Here is a 16,420-nt window from a genome sequence, read left to right on the forward strand (position 1 = left end):
CTCGGTACTGATTCTGATTGGTGCATGACGGTCACCAATCTTCGGCCATCGTTTGCTCTCCTAGGTCCCTCTCTGGAGTTTGGGGTGCTCCGCATGAACGTATCCAACCGTAGGCTGTTGACTTCTCTCGCCAGGAAGTCGGCTAGGTCTAGGAGGGATGGCTCGGGACCGTTAGGATCACGGTGGTCTCTTTGCCGCCTGAAGCGCTCTTGTCGGGCGGGCGGAAGCTTCTCTAAAATCCTCTCGACATTAGAGTTCGCGTACAGTTCGTGCATACCCTTTTCTCTTTGCGCCCCCAGCATCCCTACCAGGGATTGTACCTTGATAGACAGGTCATCTAGTGAGCGATTGTCTGTGGCTGGGGGTAGGCGGTCGATATGCCTTATCTGTATTACGTAATCCCATATGCGTCCATATCTTTGGTCGAGTGCTGCTAGAGCCGCTGTGTATGGGGTAGTAGAGGTGGCATAGGCCAGCGCTATATTGCGCGCTCGGGGCACCTTGAGGTGCTTCAGTAGGATAGCATACTTGTACGGTTCGTCAGCTACATCGGACATCATTGTCTCTAAGCACATTCGTAGCTCGGTGTACTGTGCTCTGTTCTCGTGGGTGAAGTCCGGAAACGTCGGTGTGCCAATGTATGATGCCATGGATGGCTGGCACATCGGTGAGCGTTGGAAGAGAGGCCTCCTAGGCGAGTCTCCTCTTACGCCTCTTGGTGGGCTGGTACCTGCTGGGTACCATGGCCCGCGTATCCAGGTGCTATTCCTCGGGGCTGGTCGTGCGTCAAGCTCACCCGTGAATTGAGTCGGGGGTCTGTAGCGCAGAGCCGCGGGGGTAGAGCCTGGGCTGTACTGGACCTCCTGGTCCTGTGGAGTTCTGTGCTGCTGTCGGGCTTGACTCTCCTCCTCTCCCTCTTCTTCTTGCTCTGGCAGGTCCTCTAGATCCTGTAGTCGTCTATTTAGCCTCTCCGCAGTGTAGACCGTTTCTTCCTTGTAGCTGGTCCTCGCGTGGACCGGTCGGGGAAGGAGTTCGGAGGGGGGTATAGGCTCTCTCTGGTGGTCGGGCTCAGGGTCGCTTGATCGGGTAGGGGAGGGTGCCCTTGACCCGTGTCTTGACGAGGCCCTGGAACCCCGTGCGGAGGGAGGGGGTGTCGCCCTGGCGATCAGCTGCTCCATTATCTGCGCTTGTAATCGGTCGCGCTCGGCTTCGCGCTTGGTGAGAGCGATGTCGCGCTCTGCTTCTCTTTGGGCACCGGCAGCGGCACGCTCTGCTTCGGCGGCGGCGCGCTCTGCTTCGGCCCGGTCTCTTACCATATTCTCTTCCGTCTGAAGGCGTCTAATCTCTAGACGTATACGATCTTCGTCGCTCCGTTGCTGCGCTTGAAGGCGTTCTCTTTCCATGGAAGAATGTTCGCGCTCGCTAAGCATCTGTGCTTGGAGTCGATCGCGCTCTGTAGAGGCTGCTAGGCTGGCGAGGAATGCCTGTGCCAGCATCTTGTCCGCCCCGCTGGGGGAAGACGCTGGTTGAGGTGATCCGCTCCTGGCAGTACTCGTTGGAGATCTGTTCTCCTGTGGCGAGTCCTGGAGATCCATCTCCGGGGTGCTCTCCTCTTCTTGTAGCGGGTAAAGTTCCATCCCTGGAGAGCTGTCTTTATCCTGGAGCTCTCCGGGGACTACTTCTTCGGTCTTGGCGGGGGGTAAAGTCGTGTCAGGTCCCTCCTGGTCCCTACCGTGAGCTTGGTCAGTTATGTTAGAACCCACTAGGGCCTCTATTGGCGGGGTAGCCTGGGCGATAGGGTCGGACATAATTTTACTATCTACTTTTTCCGCGTTTACCGTCTGTAGAAGGCTAGGTAGTATATTGGCAATGTAATCCTCTAAGTACTGAGGTGTCTGCCGTCTACGCTGCGGGCGATCTACTTTAGGAGAACCGTTTTGTGGAGTGTTCATCATAGGCCATGTCAATATTAATACCACTATATTAATATTACACTAGTTACCCTCCGGCTCGAAGGACCAATTGTAACTGAGGGGTACAATTCCCTGACTGTATTGATAAGTATGGTATCATTAAACCACTACCGCTTTATGTACTTTAATTACTGGCCATACAGTACACGATATATGAATATGATGAACACTTCCCACAATGAAATCGGTTCCAGTCAAAGGTATAATCAAGTATTTAATGGAGCAAAAGGTACATAGGATACTTTACATTATTCTTTGAATGCACTTGTAAGGCAAAGGAATATGCGTAGGCAAATCAATAATGAATGTCCATTCTCTGGTTACGCAGGAGGTACTTATACAACCTGAATCTTAGGGAATTATATCTATGGTACACTAGTAATATAGCGGGAGACACTGGAAGGGGTTCCCCTGGTTGTAAGTAGAGTTGTTCCGATACCGATACTGGTATCGGAAATGCCGCCGATACTGCCTAAAACGCTGGTATCGGTATCGGCGAGTACACGTAAATTCTAGCCTCCGATCCCATGATGTAATTTATCTCCTGCCGAGTCCTGCGGAGAGTGAGGATTATAAAATGAACATGTTTTAAAGTGTGATGCTGTGTCATTTTAACAGCAGATACACTTTCTTAAATTCCATTGTCCCCGACAGTGCGGTGTGACGGGGAGCTCGGACGGGAATCGGGCTGTGTTTGGCTGGTGTTATGATAGCATTAGCTGGAAAGATAGCTAGTTGGAACAACATCCGCTTTTAACGTTACATCAAATCAGATGATCGCCTGTCCTTTCTCCAGGACCTAACACTGTCCGTGACCGTCTATCAACAATAATGCACCCACGGTGAATTGTATTTAAGTTAAGTAGCTACGGACTAGCGTTAGCTGACTATTACTAACGTTATCAATGCGGGAAGACGCGCTAGGTCAGTTAGCTTAGCTTGATAACGTTACCGTGTCTAAAGTTGGTGCTATTCACATAATCCAGCAATAATGGCTGCAGACCTGCAAGCAAAGTACAGCAAGTGCCAAAGGATAAGAGTCTGAGGCGGAGTTTCAAAAGAGAATGTTGAATATTTATTTTGCATCAAAAACCACAACATGAACGTTCTATCTGCCACTAGCTTACAGACTGAATAGGGTATATCTGCAGAGCCACTGAGTAGCGAGTGCAACACCGTTTAATGTCCGTGTGGATCATTGGAGTAGGGTATATCTGCAGTGCTGCAGCCCATACTCATTGATTAATGATACTAATACAAATCTATACAATCACCTGTTGTTGAATAAATACTATACGTTCTAGTTATTACTAAAAAACAGTATAACAGTATCTGAAAAAAAAAAAAAAAAAAGTATAATTTATATAATCTTTTTTTTAATTTTTTTTTTATGCACTGGTATCGGATAAATATCGGTATCGGCCGATACCCAAAGCTTAGGTATCGGAATCGGATCGGAAAGGGAAAAATGGTATCGGAACATCTCTAGTTGTAAGCCAGCGGGGGGGGTAGAAGATCTGTCGGTAGTAGGACGTCTGGTCAACGATGACTAGGGAGACTTCAGGTACAGAAGCCGGTGCAGTAGCCTCTTGATCCACAGACGAATACAGCTTGGTTCTCTTGTAGACTGTAGCTCCACAGTGAAGAAAGCTAGTCGGCCTCAGGCTCTCTGAAGCGCCGACTCGACTTGACTCCTCGGGGTAAATCCAACACGTGCAGGCGTCGGCGATTATCCGCTCCATAAATCACAGGACCAAAGCAAATATATTCCAGCCGCAAAGGGCTATGTAGTCATCGGGTAGATTAATCCAGTGTACATGTCCATACGGTTCTCGTCTAGGTCTCCTCGGGTGAAAGCGCCATGCGGTCTGCCCAGCCTGGATAAGAACTCTAGCTAATACGAGAAAGCGTTGGAGATGCTGGTCACTGTAGAACTTTAACCGCACGATACACTATACACAAATAGACTATTATTTACCTAATAGAAATATGTCGCACTCGACGGTATAGCGCCAAACTCTGACAATTCAGTTACTAATTCGCACGCGGTCTCAATGCTCTATTCTGGGCCAAACAGGCCATACTTCACCGCACGTTGTATCGTGGGTGAGGCTTCAACTTATCGGTAACATACTAAGGATGAAGGGTAAGGAGGTAAGGGGCTTCTACATTCACCTGCGCCGTATTTATACGCACGGTGAACAAACTAGTTCCAATCTCATTTCTGTCGCGTATCCCTGGGCAAGGCCGGGCTTGTCCAGACACATCTTGACGGTGACTTTGAACCTGGCTCCGGAGGCCGGTCCCTGGCGCCGGTGGACCGCTGTCCAATAGGAGAATGAACTATTATGGTCTGGGCTAAAGGGATATTCCGTGTATTGTTACACTCTATCGCCCTCCAGGTCCCCTCGATCACTTCATAGATGAGCTGGACATGCTTCTAAGCTCCTTACCGGAAGATGGTACCCCGCTCCTTCTATTGGGCGACTTCAACCTGCCTGACTCATCTCAGTCGGTCCCAGTGGTCTCCCTCCTACAACAATTTGACCTGACTCCCACTGCCATGCCTCCCACCCACAAAGCAGGCAACTCCTTGGATCTCATATTTTCCCGTAACTCCAGCATCATTAACACCACGGTAACTCCCCTACATGTATCTGACCATTCCTTCATATCCTTCTCACTAACTCTCATGCTTAACCGAAAGGTCTTCACCCCAACTCAAACCGTCTCACTCAGACGTAACCTGGCCTCCCTATCCCCCTCCACCCTCTCCTCTGACATAATATCCGCTCTACCTTTGAGTGACACCTTCTCTGCTCTCCCCACAGAGATGGCAACCTCCACCCTCCTCTCAGCCCTTGCAACCTCCTTTGACAAGCTCTGTCCCCTCGTTGAGAAACCTGCCCGCCGTTCCCCACCCAGTCCATGGCTGACGGATGCAGTGAGAGAACAAAGACAGGTCCTGAGAGCGGCTGAGAGGAAGTATAGAAAATCATGCCTCACTGCTGACATCGACACATATCACAACCTCTTGTTAACATTCTCCAAAACCATTACTAATGCCAAAGCTTCTTTCTTTCACCATAGGATCGAGGCCTCTGCCAAGAATCTTCGCAAACTGCATGCTACCATGTCCTCCCTCCTCACTCCCCCCCCACCCCCTCCTCCCTCATCTTTTTCTGCCGAAGACTTTGCGATCTTCTTTGAGGAAAAAGTGGAGAACATCCGCAGCTCCTTCTCCCAACCCCCACCCATTCCAAACGCTGAATCGAGAACCTCATCCTTCACTCTGTCATCTTTCTCTCCCATTACAGAAGCCGAGACCCTGACACTGGTAACGTCGAACCGTCCGACTACATGCCAGCTGGACCGGCTACCCTCCCCACTCCTCCAGACCATAGCACCGGACATCCTCCCATTCCTAACTGCAACCATCAACTCCTCACTCAACTCGGGGGTGGTCCCCACCTCCCTAAAACAAGCCAGAGCCACGCCCCTCATAAAAAAACCAACCCTGAACCCCACCGTCATAGCCAACTATCGTCCTGTCTCTCTTCTCTCCTTTCTTTCTAAAACACTTGAACGTGCTGTATCCAACCAACTTACTGCTTATCTCTTACAGAATGACCTCCTAGACCCCAATCAGTCTGGCTTCCGGACTGGCCACTCCACAGAAACGGCCCTCATTGCGGTCACAGAGGCACTTCACTTAGCAAAAGCGAAAGGCCTCTCCTCTGTCCTGATTCTCCTAGATCTATCTGCAGCCTTCGACACAGTCAACCATCAGATCCTCCTCGCGGCCCTCGCAGGAATGGGAGTGGCTGGATCTGCGCTGACATGGCTGACATCATACCTCAACGACCGCTCCTACCAAGTGTCATGGAGAGGGACTCTGTCGGCCACCCGCCCCCTCCGGACGGGTGTCCCCCAGGGCTCGGTCCTAGGACCCCTTCTCTTCTCCCTCTACACTAAATCACTGGGTAACATTATCACGTCTCATGGCTTCTCATATCATTGTTATGCCGATGATACTCAACTCTTCCTCTCCTTCCCTCCCTCAGATATCCACGTCTCTGAGCGGATCTCGGCCTGTCTGTCCGACATCTCCGCCTGGATGACGACCAACCACCTCAAACTGAACCTAAGCAAAACAGAATTGCTCCACCTGCCGGCCAAATCCTCCCCCCTGACCGACCTCTCCATCACAGTCGAGAATGCAGCTGTGACCGCGTCCCCGACCGCCAAGAACCTTGGTGTTGTCCTCGACGACCAGTTGAACTTCTCTGCTCACATCGCAGCGACAACCAGAACCTGCAGATTCCTCCTGAGCAACGTCAGAAGGATACGCCCCTTCCTGACAAAAGAAGCCACCCAACTCCTCATCCAATCAACAGTCATCTCCCGCCTCGACTACTGCAACGCACTGCTAGCTGGCCTCCCGGCCACTGCCACCAAGCCTCTTCAACTCATTCAAAACGCAGCGGCCCGCCTGATATCAAACCTACCGAAGTCGGCCCATGTCACCCCACTTCTTAGGGACCTGCACTGGCTCCCCATTGCTGCACGTATCCGCTTCAAGGCCCTCGACCTAGCATACCGTGCAGCAAAGGGAACCGCTCCCGCCTACCTCCGGTCAATGGTCTCTAACTACACACCCTCAAGACCCCTACGCTCTGCATCTTCTGGCCGCCTCAGACCTACTCCTATCCAAGCTCCCGGAGGGTCATCAAAGAGAAGCCGCCTATTCTCAGTTCTTGCCCCACAATGGTGGAATGAACTACCCATCCCAGTTAGGACAGCCGAATCCCGTCCAATCTTTCGCCGTCGACTAAAGACTCACTTCTTCAACCATTATCTGAAATGATTAAAAAAAAAAAAAAAAAAAAAAAAATCTAACCCTGACTAACCTTACTGTCATGCACTTGTCCTAATAAACTAACCTACACTGTAACACGCAACACTTGATGAACATTGTTACTCAGCTGATAGAGTTGTACCCTTCTTGCTGTCTTGTCGTACAGAACTTGTAAGTCGCTTTGGATAAAAGCGTCAGCTAAATGACTAAATGTAAATGTAAATGTGTATATGTACAAGGAATATACAGGGGATATCAAACGATATACAAATACTATGCAATATATATCAATAAATAAATATATATATTCGGTTTAATCTGATCCTTTGTAACAACCACTATGTCACAAATACATGTAGAATGTAAAACGTTGGGTTGGCAATAGTTTAGCAATAGGTTAAAAGTGTACTTATATCGTTTTAAGTTTTCGATATGCAATCGCCTATCTGACCCGGAACCGGAAATGGACATGTTGAACCATGGGAATTGTTTTTTTAGAGGAGATTCATAGCTATCGGCCAGCGTTGAAATTTCTCCGATCTACACTTCCTGTCACATACTATGGTGGTTCAAAGTTCAGCGTTCTGAATGAATCATATCAATAATTGTTATGATTCGCGATAATAATAAGCTACAAAAGGTAACGTTTTTGACAAATATTGAAACACAGTCAGTTTCTCCTCACTATTGTTACCATGTAGGAACAGTTAGATCTGAAATTAGTTTCAAAATGGTTACACTGTGGGGGAAATAAAAAAGTACAGTCGATTACAGTAAATATCAGTAACTGTTATTATGCACGCCTGGTGATACTATATCCAAATTGAACTCGGCCATTTGAAAGATACTATATATATATATATATATATATATATATATATATATATATATATATATATATATATATATATATATATATATATATATATAATGTGCGAATTGGCTATAATAAGGTAATGTATAAGCATATATTCTATATTCTATAATAATATTTCAAATTGCATTGGTCCGGATGGGAGAATTCAGTACTGTATATACAGAACCTTCAGTTTTATCATCTTCCCTTTATTAATTTCCTTAGATCTTTTGTACACATGATCTCAAGAGGGTACTGAATGAGTTCAGTGGTAGTTTTTTAAGTTTGGTCATTATTATCATGGTGTTATTCACTGTCAAAGATGAAAAGAAAAATCATAATTCATATTTCCTTTGTTTCATCACAATTTAAGCAAGCCTAGTAATAGACACAATATTTCTGACACTGAGAATACATTCACTGAGGTCCATAGATATACCTAGATACCAAGAATATGCAAATAGCCCTTGTAGAAGTGGAGCAATATTCCATTTACCTAGGTATACATTTTATGCAGATTTTCACCTGGGGTGGAACAGGACCAGTGATCCAAACGTAAACAAATGGGTGGCCGCACCACCAGAACTAGGACATGTTTTCCTTCTCTAAATGATAAATGGCTGCATTTATATAGAGCTTTTATCCAAAGCGCTTTACAATTTGTTCCTCACATTCACCCATTCACTCACACATTCACACACCGACGGCGGAGCCAACCTGCTCATCGGGAGCAATTATGGGTTAAGTGTCTTGCTCAAGGACACTTCGACATGCTGCCTGGGAGGAGCGGGAATCGAACCGGGAACCTTCTGATTACCAGGTGACTGCTCTACCTCCTGAGGCACTGTAGCCCCATTCACTATTTCAGTGTTTCCCAAACTATGGGTCGCGATGGACCCGTTGGGTCGCTAACTGGCAGAGGTAAAATCACACTAAAAGCAAGGCATCGTGTCTGTATACGTAAAGTGTAAAGTGTTGACGTGTGAATTTAAAAGGCGCACGGTGCGCTTGATACGTCTATACTGCGCTCCTGTCCGTCGGCTCAACTGTGTGTTCTGCACAAGCTTGTCTACCCCTCCTCCCTGCCTTGACTAAGATCCAAGCACCCTGACAGGTGAGTGACGCTGTGATGTGAGTTTTTAGATTGTATTTGCTATATTTTGTGGCTGTGAACACTTTGTTTACGATGGTAATGTTTGTGGAACACTGGAGTAAAACAGACTATGAACTGTAATTCAAAACTCTCCAATCAGATGTCACAATCTACACCTCTGTCTAGCCCTCAGTTCCCCTCCCCCGCTTGCTATCTCTCTCTCTCTCTCTCTCTCTCTCTCTCTCTCTCTCTCTCTCTCTCTCTCTCTCTCTCTCTCTCCTGAGGACAGCACAAAAGACAAAAGATCTGTGGATGTGAGCTTCCCTCCATCCAGGAAATCTATGAGAGCCGGGAAAATGATCAAGGACCTTAATCACCCCAACCACGGACTGTTCCAGCTGATGCAGTCTGGAAAGCGCTACCGCAGCCACACAGCCAGAACCAACCGGCTGAAGAACAGCTTTTTCCCCCAAGCCATCAGACTCATAAACAGAGCCCAGCCCATTAACGCCCCAGCTCTACTCAGCTCCCCTCTAACCCCTCTAACCGATCTCCCTAGCCCAGTCCTTTCCCAAGCTCTCATCACCCCAAGACGGTGGACCACAAGAGAGGAGAACCAAGGAGCTGGTCAGGCCTGCTGGAACAACTCACTACAGAGAGGAGGAGCTGGTCAGGCCTGCTGGAACAACTCACTACAGAGAGGAGGAGCTGGTCAGGCCTGCTGGAACAACTCACTACAGAGAGGAGGAGCTGGTCAGGCCTGCTGGAACAACTCACTACAGAGGAGGAGCTGGTCAGGCCGCCTAAATATTAAAGGCAACCAACTTGTGTCTAGCCACGCCCAACTTGCGTCTAGCCACGCCCCCGCGGCAGCAGCAGAGCGGAGCGGAGCTCTGTCGCGGCAGCATTATGTAGCAGTAATCCCGCCTCTTTTAACATCGACAACTAGCTCAACTGGTAGCGCCACCTTGCTGTGGATCCTGCGGTCGTTGGTGACAAGTTCGATTCCCTTCAATTTTTTTTTTTTTTTTTTTTTTACATGCATTCTTTCGCCGGTTAAGTTTAGGCATGTTAACTTTTTTTGATCCACTTTTTCTCCCATTTTCTATATTTTTCTCCCATCCCAATTTCGTATCATCCAATTCAACCCTCCCCTGTCACGAACGCTGTTTCTTGCCTCCCACAAGCCGGCTGCAGTGAGGACTAAGTCATACATAGCACAAGTCCCCTCCGGTACTTGAGGTAACAGCAGTCGCATCTTTTCACCTGCGCAGCTCGAACTCTCAGTGTCGAGGAGTAACGCGTGGGAGGCTCACGCTGCCCCCGACACTTCCTGATTCTACTGCGCAGGCGCACCAACCGACTTGTAGGAGTCGCTTGTTCACAACGTTCGATCCCCACCCTTCAGTTTTTCCCTCCCCGTAATACGGCCAATGTGTATTACTGCGGACGACCAGCCAAACTGAAAAACAATGTGGAGAGCTGGATTCGAACACGCGAATCCTAGCGTCTCCACACTGGTGGCGAGTGCCTTAGACCACTACACCACCTAGCCGCCCTAGGCATGTTAACTTTAAGCATTGTTTCGGAGTTGGTTAAGGTTAAGGTTAGGCATTGTTTCGGAGTTGGTTAAGGTTAGAAGGGTTAAGTTTAGGCGCTGTTAAGGAGCTGGTTAAGGTTAGAGTTTGTCTTAGAGAATGGCAATAGACAGCCTATTTCCGCACTGCAGCTCTCTCGCGCTGCCGCGGTCACATGGGCGTAGTGGCCAATCAGAGAAACGCTAAACACAAGTTGGTTGCCTAAAATATTCACGCGGTCAGGCCTGCTGGAACAACTCACTACCGAAGCCCAAACAGGACAACTGGGTTCTGGTCGTCCACTAGACAACGACCGGTAACTTTATGTGTACGTCATTATGAATATCTCCTCCACAGTGCACTGTCGGTCTGGGGAGGGTGTAGAACTATCACACGCCTCCTCTGATACATGTGGAGTCGCCAGCTGCTTCTTTTCACCTGACAGAGAGGAGTTCCGCTGGAGGAACGTAACGCGTGCAGAGGTTCACGCTATTTCTCCCAGATCCCCTCCCTGCTGAACTGACCGACCAGTAGGAGTCGCAGTTTGCAACGACCAGGACACATACCCCACCGGCTTCCCACCCGCTAACACTGCCAATTGTGTTATTAGGGACGACTGATCAAGCCAGAGGTACCGCTGACAGCTGGATTCGATCCCAGAGTCTCTGCAGTGGTAGGCGAGCGCTTAGTCCTCTATGGCTACGCTACCCAGCCGCACCACACCTCTGTCGGAGATTCCACTTTATACCATAATCTCATAATAGCTTTTTTACTTGCAGATAACAGGACTTTAATAAGATATTCATCCACTCATTATGTCGACATTTCATTTGAAAGAATAAAGAATAAACAAAAGGCCTCACCCATGTTCCGTCCGGGCCGAACAGCTCCAGGAAGTTGCCGATGAACTCTCTGGACTTCTCCTCCCACTTCTGGATGAGGTCGTGGCTCTTCTCCTCCACGCGGTACACAAAGTGTTTGCTCTTCTCCTCCACGGTGCGCACCTTCTCCTTCATGCGGTCCACCTGGTTCTGTAGGCGGTACTTCTTCTCCTGCAGAACAGTCAAACTAAATGAATGTGTCGCAAACACGGTTTAGGTTTTTTTTATTTTTTTTCCGCGCATGCGAGATTATGTGCAAAATAAATCAGGAAAAATCAGCATTGTTTTTTTTTTGGTAATAGTATTGCCTATATTTATGTCTTTCTACTATTACCCTGCCCATACCTGTATCTCCCCTCCCCCATGCCTGTATTTCCCCAAGAGGATCAATAAAGGAATAGTATTCTGCTGCTACTCTATTCTGCTGCGTGTGCAGTTCTCAGCACACCAGGGCCCCGTTCCATGTACCGGGATAACCGAGTTAGCCGGATAACTTTATCAGGCTAACTGTGTTAGCCTGACTTTCCGATTTCATGTACCTGGATTTCCCAAATCACCATGACAACATATCCAAAAGTTTGAGCCTGCTCGAAAGCAGAGTTCAAGTTCAAGTTAGCCTGAACTATCGCCACGCCCCCGCAAAGAAGTGACAGCCCGTTTCCTGAAACTATTCCCACAGTCTACGATCTGCATTATACCATTCTGAATTACGTTTTTGTGCTCCATTCTTCCAGAGGGGGCTTTTGAAATGTAAAATAGACCCAAAATGCTGATATTAAATTCACTTTGTCCTAAATAATGCACGTTATATATACCGTGGCGACGGTGGCGCTCGCTCGTGCGATGTACACATGATGTGGTTATTTTAATTGTAACTGGGATTAAGATGTCTGATGAGATGCGCTGTTTGACGGATTTGAGAAATTGAATGAGCCGTTGACGTCACATTAATGAATGAGGATAAAGAGATAAACTTCATTCAAAACAACGGATATTCTAAACACGGGTCTCTCGTTCATTAATGTATAAACAATGAATTTATCCCATCTGGCCCAGTGGCCCAGCGGTAGTGCTCATCCCTGCCAGTTCAGCGACCGGGGTTCAAATCCCCGTGTTTCCAATATGATTTTTTTGAATATAATATTAATGATTATACGCCAAAGTAGCCTGGTTTTAAGTTAAAATATTATAAATCTACATGCATTGAGGATGTCATTCTTTATATAGCTCTCAACGTGCACCAAATTGAATTATTCCTATATTGCAAAAAGAAGGAAAAGACTAGGGCCTTGAACCCCGGTCGTCCGTGTGAAAGTCAAAAGAAGAACCCGTTACACCACAGAGAAGATAAGTAAAAGATTGACTATACATCAATCAATGGGTAAGAGAGCCGTATCGTAATTCTGTATAACAGTTAACTAATAATTTTCGCTAGCAAGATCTCATTTGATTATTCAATCCAGCAGGCAAGTTTAAAGAAATATAATCTGATTGATTGAGGTAATGAGGGACTTAGAATTAGCCTATAGATAACGCATTTAACTTGTCGGCGAGGCGATTGAGCCTATTGCAATCTGTCAATAAAGTCTTAAATCAATTAATCAATCAATGCCGTTGAGAATCAGGGTCTCTGCCATCGATACGTGCTGGCTTTCCACCTAAAACGGGAGCGCGCATCTAGCCTGACTTGAGCCTGACTCTCAAGTCTGGCTTGAGTTAACGAGACTGAATCCTCCTTTGTGAAACAGGAAAATCCCGGCTTTGAACATCGGGTTAACTGAAGCTGGATAATGGACATGTTGATCGACTTAGTTGAACCACGTACATGGAACGGGGCCCAGGGGGTCTTAAAGGAACACATTATGGGAAACACCTTCACCGTCTTCTCCAGACTCAGACGAGAAGATAGATACTGATTTCCACTCTGTGCGTTTTTCAACCCAAAACACAAGGGATAAATCAAGTCTCATCCTGGGGCCCAAAATTATTATAATTATTATTAATTTTTCTGAAAGAATTTAATTTATTTAAGTAAAGAGGACAAAAAACAACACCATGTGATATAGAAGGGATGATAATATTGCTGTTCTTCAGGAGAAGAATGTATATTTAGTCTTGTTACCTTGTGTGCCTGAACAGACATACTTTTGTGAGAAATCTGACTTCATATTTAGTTTTTTTCATCATACATTTGCAGTACAATCGAGTACCTCAGAGGAAGAACCATATAACTCTGTTATCATCTAACTCTTTGATTGATTGATTGAAAACTTTATTAACAGATTGCAGAATGGGTACAATACAGTACAGCTCAATACACACAATTGTTAAGGGGATGCAGACCAGAGAAAGACTTTCGTCTTGTTTACATCAGGGTCCCCCATTTTCAATTCATCAGGACATATATGACATACATGACATAAAGATAGACAGTACTGCTACATCTATACATTTATGACATACCAGATTTGCAAATACAGTACTGTTTGTGATACAAAAATAGTCCAGAAAAGAGAGAAATAAAGCCGACGGGGGTTTAGCATTCCCAGACTTCAGCTACTATTTTAAAGTGTTCTCTTTAAGACCACTGATCACCTGGTTTGATTCTCAAGCATCTGTATCCTGGAGAACATTAGAAGAAAACATAGTGGCACCACAGAGACTGCAAGATGTAGTATACACCAACTTATCAATTAAGCAATGCAACTTGAAATTTGGCCCTCTTATTACACATGTGATTCGGATATGGCGTGACACACAGAAAAAATGTACTAACCAACATAAATGGCATAGTCATTCTCCCCTATTTAATAACAATTCACTCCTTATTGCACAACAACCTATCAGATTCACCAAATGGGAAAAGAAGGGCATACATACATTGGGGGATGTTTTCAACGATCAGGGTTTTTGCAGCTTTAAAGATATATATAACAAATTTAACCTCACCAAATCCACTTTTTATTTCTATCTACAATTAAGAGCAGCTTTAAAGGCTCATGGAGTTCCATTAAAGGTGCCGCTTGAACACCACAGATATCACAAATTCTTTTATGAAAAGGAGACATCGAGAGGCTTTGTATCTGAGTTTTATCGTCACTTACTTACGTCCTCATATGAGGTCCTTCCTCTAGACTTAGTCTGAAGGAAGGATATACCAAACTTGGAAGTAGATTTTGATTGGGATGAAGTTTGGGCAAACGTACGGCTTTCATCACGCAACCCGGATCATCAACAGATTAATCTTAATTTTATTCATAGGACTTACTTAACTCCTAGACGATTGTTCCTAATGGGGCTTAAACAAGACTCTCGATGCTCCTTATGTTTAAACGGTGATATTGGTACATTTATGCATATGTATTGGGAATGTCGGTTGAATGATGTTTCTCAGTTAGCAGCCTCTATACAGGTAAAGAGACTAATTTTGTCCGGTCTTATGGCTGCTAAAAAGCTGATAGCATCACGCTGGATTCAACCGGATAAAATGTGCCGGAAGGTATGGGTTCTTACCTATCTCGATGTGATTTATCTAGAGATATCTACCGCAATAATTTTAGGTGTTAGTGAAGCCAGCATAGCAATCTGGTTAGAGGTGGTGGAGAGGATAAAGGTTAGCATATGAATTTGTAATTCCTGGTGTTAAGAGACAAGAGGCAGGGGAACTATGTGAGAATGCTGTTCATCGACTACAGCTCAGCATTCAATACCATAGTCCTCTCCAAACTCATAGCCAAGCTCAGGGACCTGGGCTTGAACTATGACCTCTGCCAGTGGGTCTTGGACTTCCTGACGGGCAGACCCCAGGTGGTAAGAGCCGGCAACTGCACCTCCTCATCCATCACGCTCAACATAGGGGCCCCCCAGGGCTGTGTTCTGAGCCCCCTCCTCTACTCCCTGTACACACATGACTGCGTAGCACAGCGGAACAACAACACCATCATCAAATTTGCTGATGACACAGTAGTGGTGGACCTGATCTCTGCCAACAACGAAAGGGCCTACCTGGAAGAGGTAGAGAACCTGTCACAGTGGTGTCAGGAGAACTGCCTCTCCCTGAACGTCAGCAAAACAAAAGAGATGATTGTGGACTTCAGGAGGTCGGGGGTCAAGGACTACAGCCCCCTCAGCATCGACGGGGCACCGGTTGAGAGAGTGAACAGTTTCAAGTACCTCGGAGCCCACATATCCGAGGACTTGACATGGACCACACACATTGACAGTGTTGTGAAGAAGGCACGACAACGCCTCTACTTCCTCAGGCACCTAAGGAAGTTCCAAGTCAGTCAGAAGATCCTTAGGAACTTCTACTCATGTACAATAGAGAGCATCCTGACTGGCAACATCACCTCCTGGTTTGGGAATAGCACTGCACAAGACCGTAGCAGACTACAAAGAGTGACACGTTCAGCCGAACGCACAATTGGAGGGGGGCTTCCCACCCTCCAGAACATTTACAACAAGCGGTGCAAGGGGAAGGCTAAGAGAATTATTAAGGACTCGAGCCACCCGAACAACTGCCTCTTTGAACTGCTGCGGTCAGGCAAGCGATACCGGAGTCTTAAGGCGAGCACAGAAAGACTCAGAAGAAGCTTCTATCCCCAGGCCATCAGGCTGCTAAACGAACAATAAACACTATGCAACAACCATCAAATGCACACAGCACACACACCCACACGCACACACTCACTCAAACAAACAACACACTGCAGCACCCACTCTCCACACTTTAGATCACACAAACACACACTTTACACTTTATATTTATTGATAAAGGATTTGCACTACAACTCGTACACCTACTGTGAATTGTACCTAAATTGCACCTCGTCCCATTTCTGCCTTGCACTATATAGTATTGTATATTAGTACACTGCACAGTATTGTATATTGTATGGTAACTACGTCTATTCTGCATCGAACATTGTACATATGTCTAAACTGAACACTGTGACCTCATTTTTTTACTTCTAATTTTACTATGTTATTTTATTTCATACTTATCTTGTCTTGCACAGTCTCTGGAGCGTAACAGTAAGAAGCATTTTGTATAAAAGTATTCTGTACTTCTGTATGACAAATATTAAAGAAACTTGAAACTTAAACGGAATAATGGATGGATTGTCCAAGAGGGGGTCCTGAGGGGGGGGGGGGGGAGCGAGCAAGAGCATAGGTATTGTAT

General features: G+C 46.4%; 1 protein-coding gene across 1 annotated transcript in view; it reads right to left on the minus strand.

Moving 5' to 3' along the window:
• pcyt1ba (phosphate cytidylyltransferase 1B, choline a) overlaps positions 1 to 16,420 on the minus strand; it is a gene marked incomplete at its 3' end in the record, with an annotated part of 46,641 nt that overhangs the window by 8,921 nt on the left and 21,300 nt on the right. Inside the window, exon 7 of the mRNA XM_084325983.1 lies at positions 11,221 to 11,409. Within this exon, the coding sequence (XP_084182109.1) occupies positions 11,221 to 11,409 (189 nt within the window). The remainder of the gene's footprint in view (positions 1 to 11,220; positions 11,410 to 16,420) is intronic.

The sequence above is a fragment of the Notolepis coatsorum genome (genome assembly GCF_963971535.1).
Source record: "Notolepis coatsorum genome assembly, chromosome: 12".
In the NCBI taxonomy this organism is placed as follows: Eukaryota; Metazoa; Chordata; class Actinopteri; order Aulopiformes; family Paralepididae; genus Notolepis; species Notolepis coatsorum.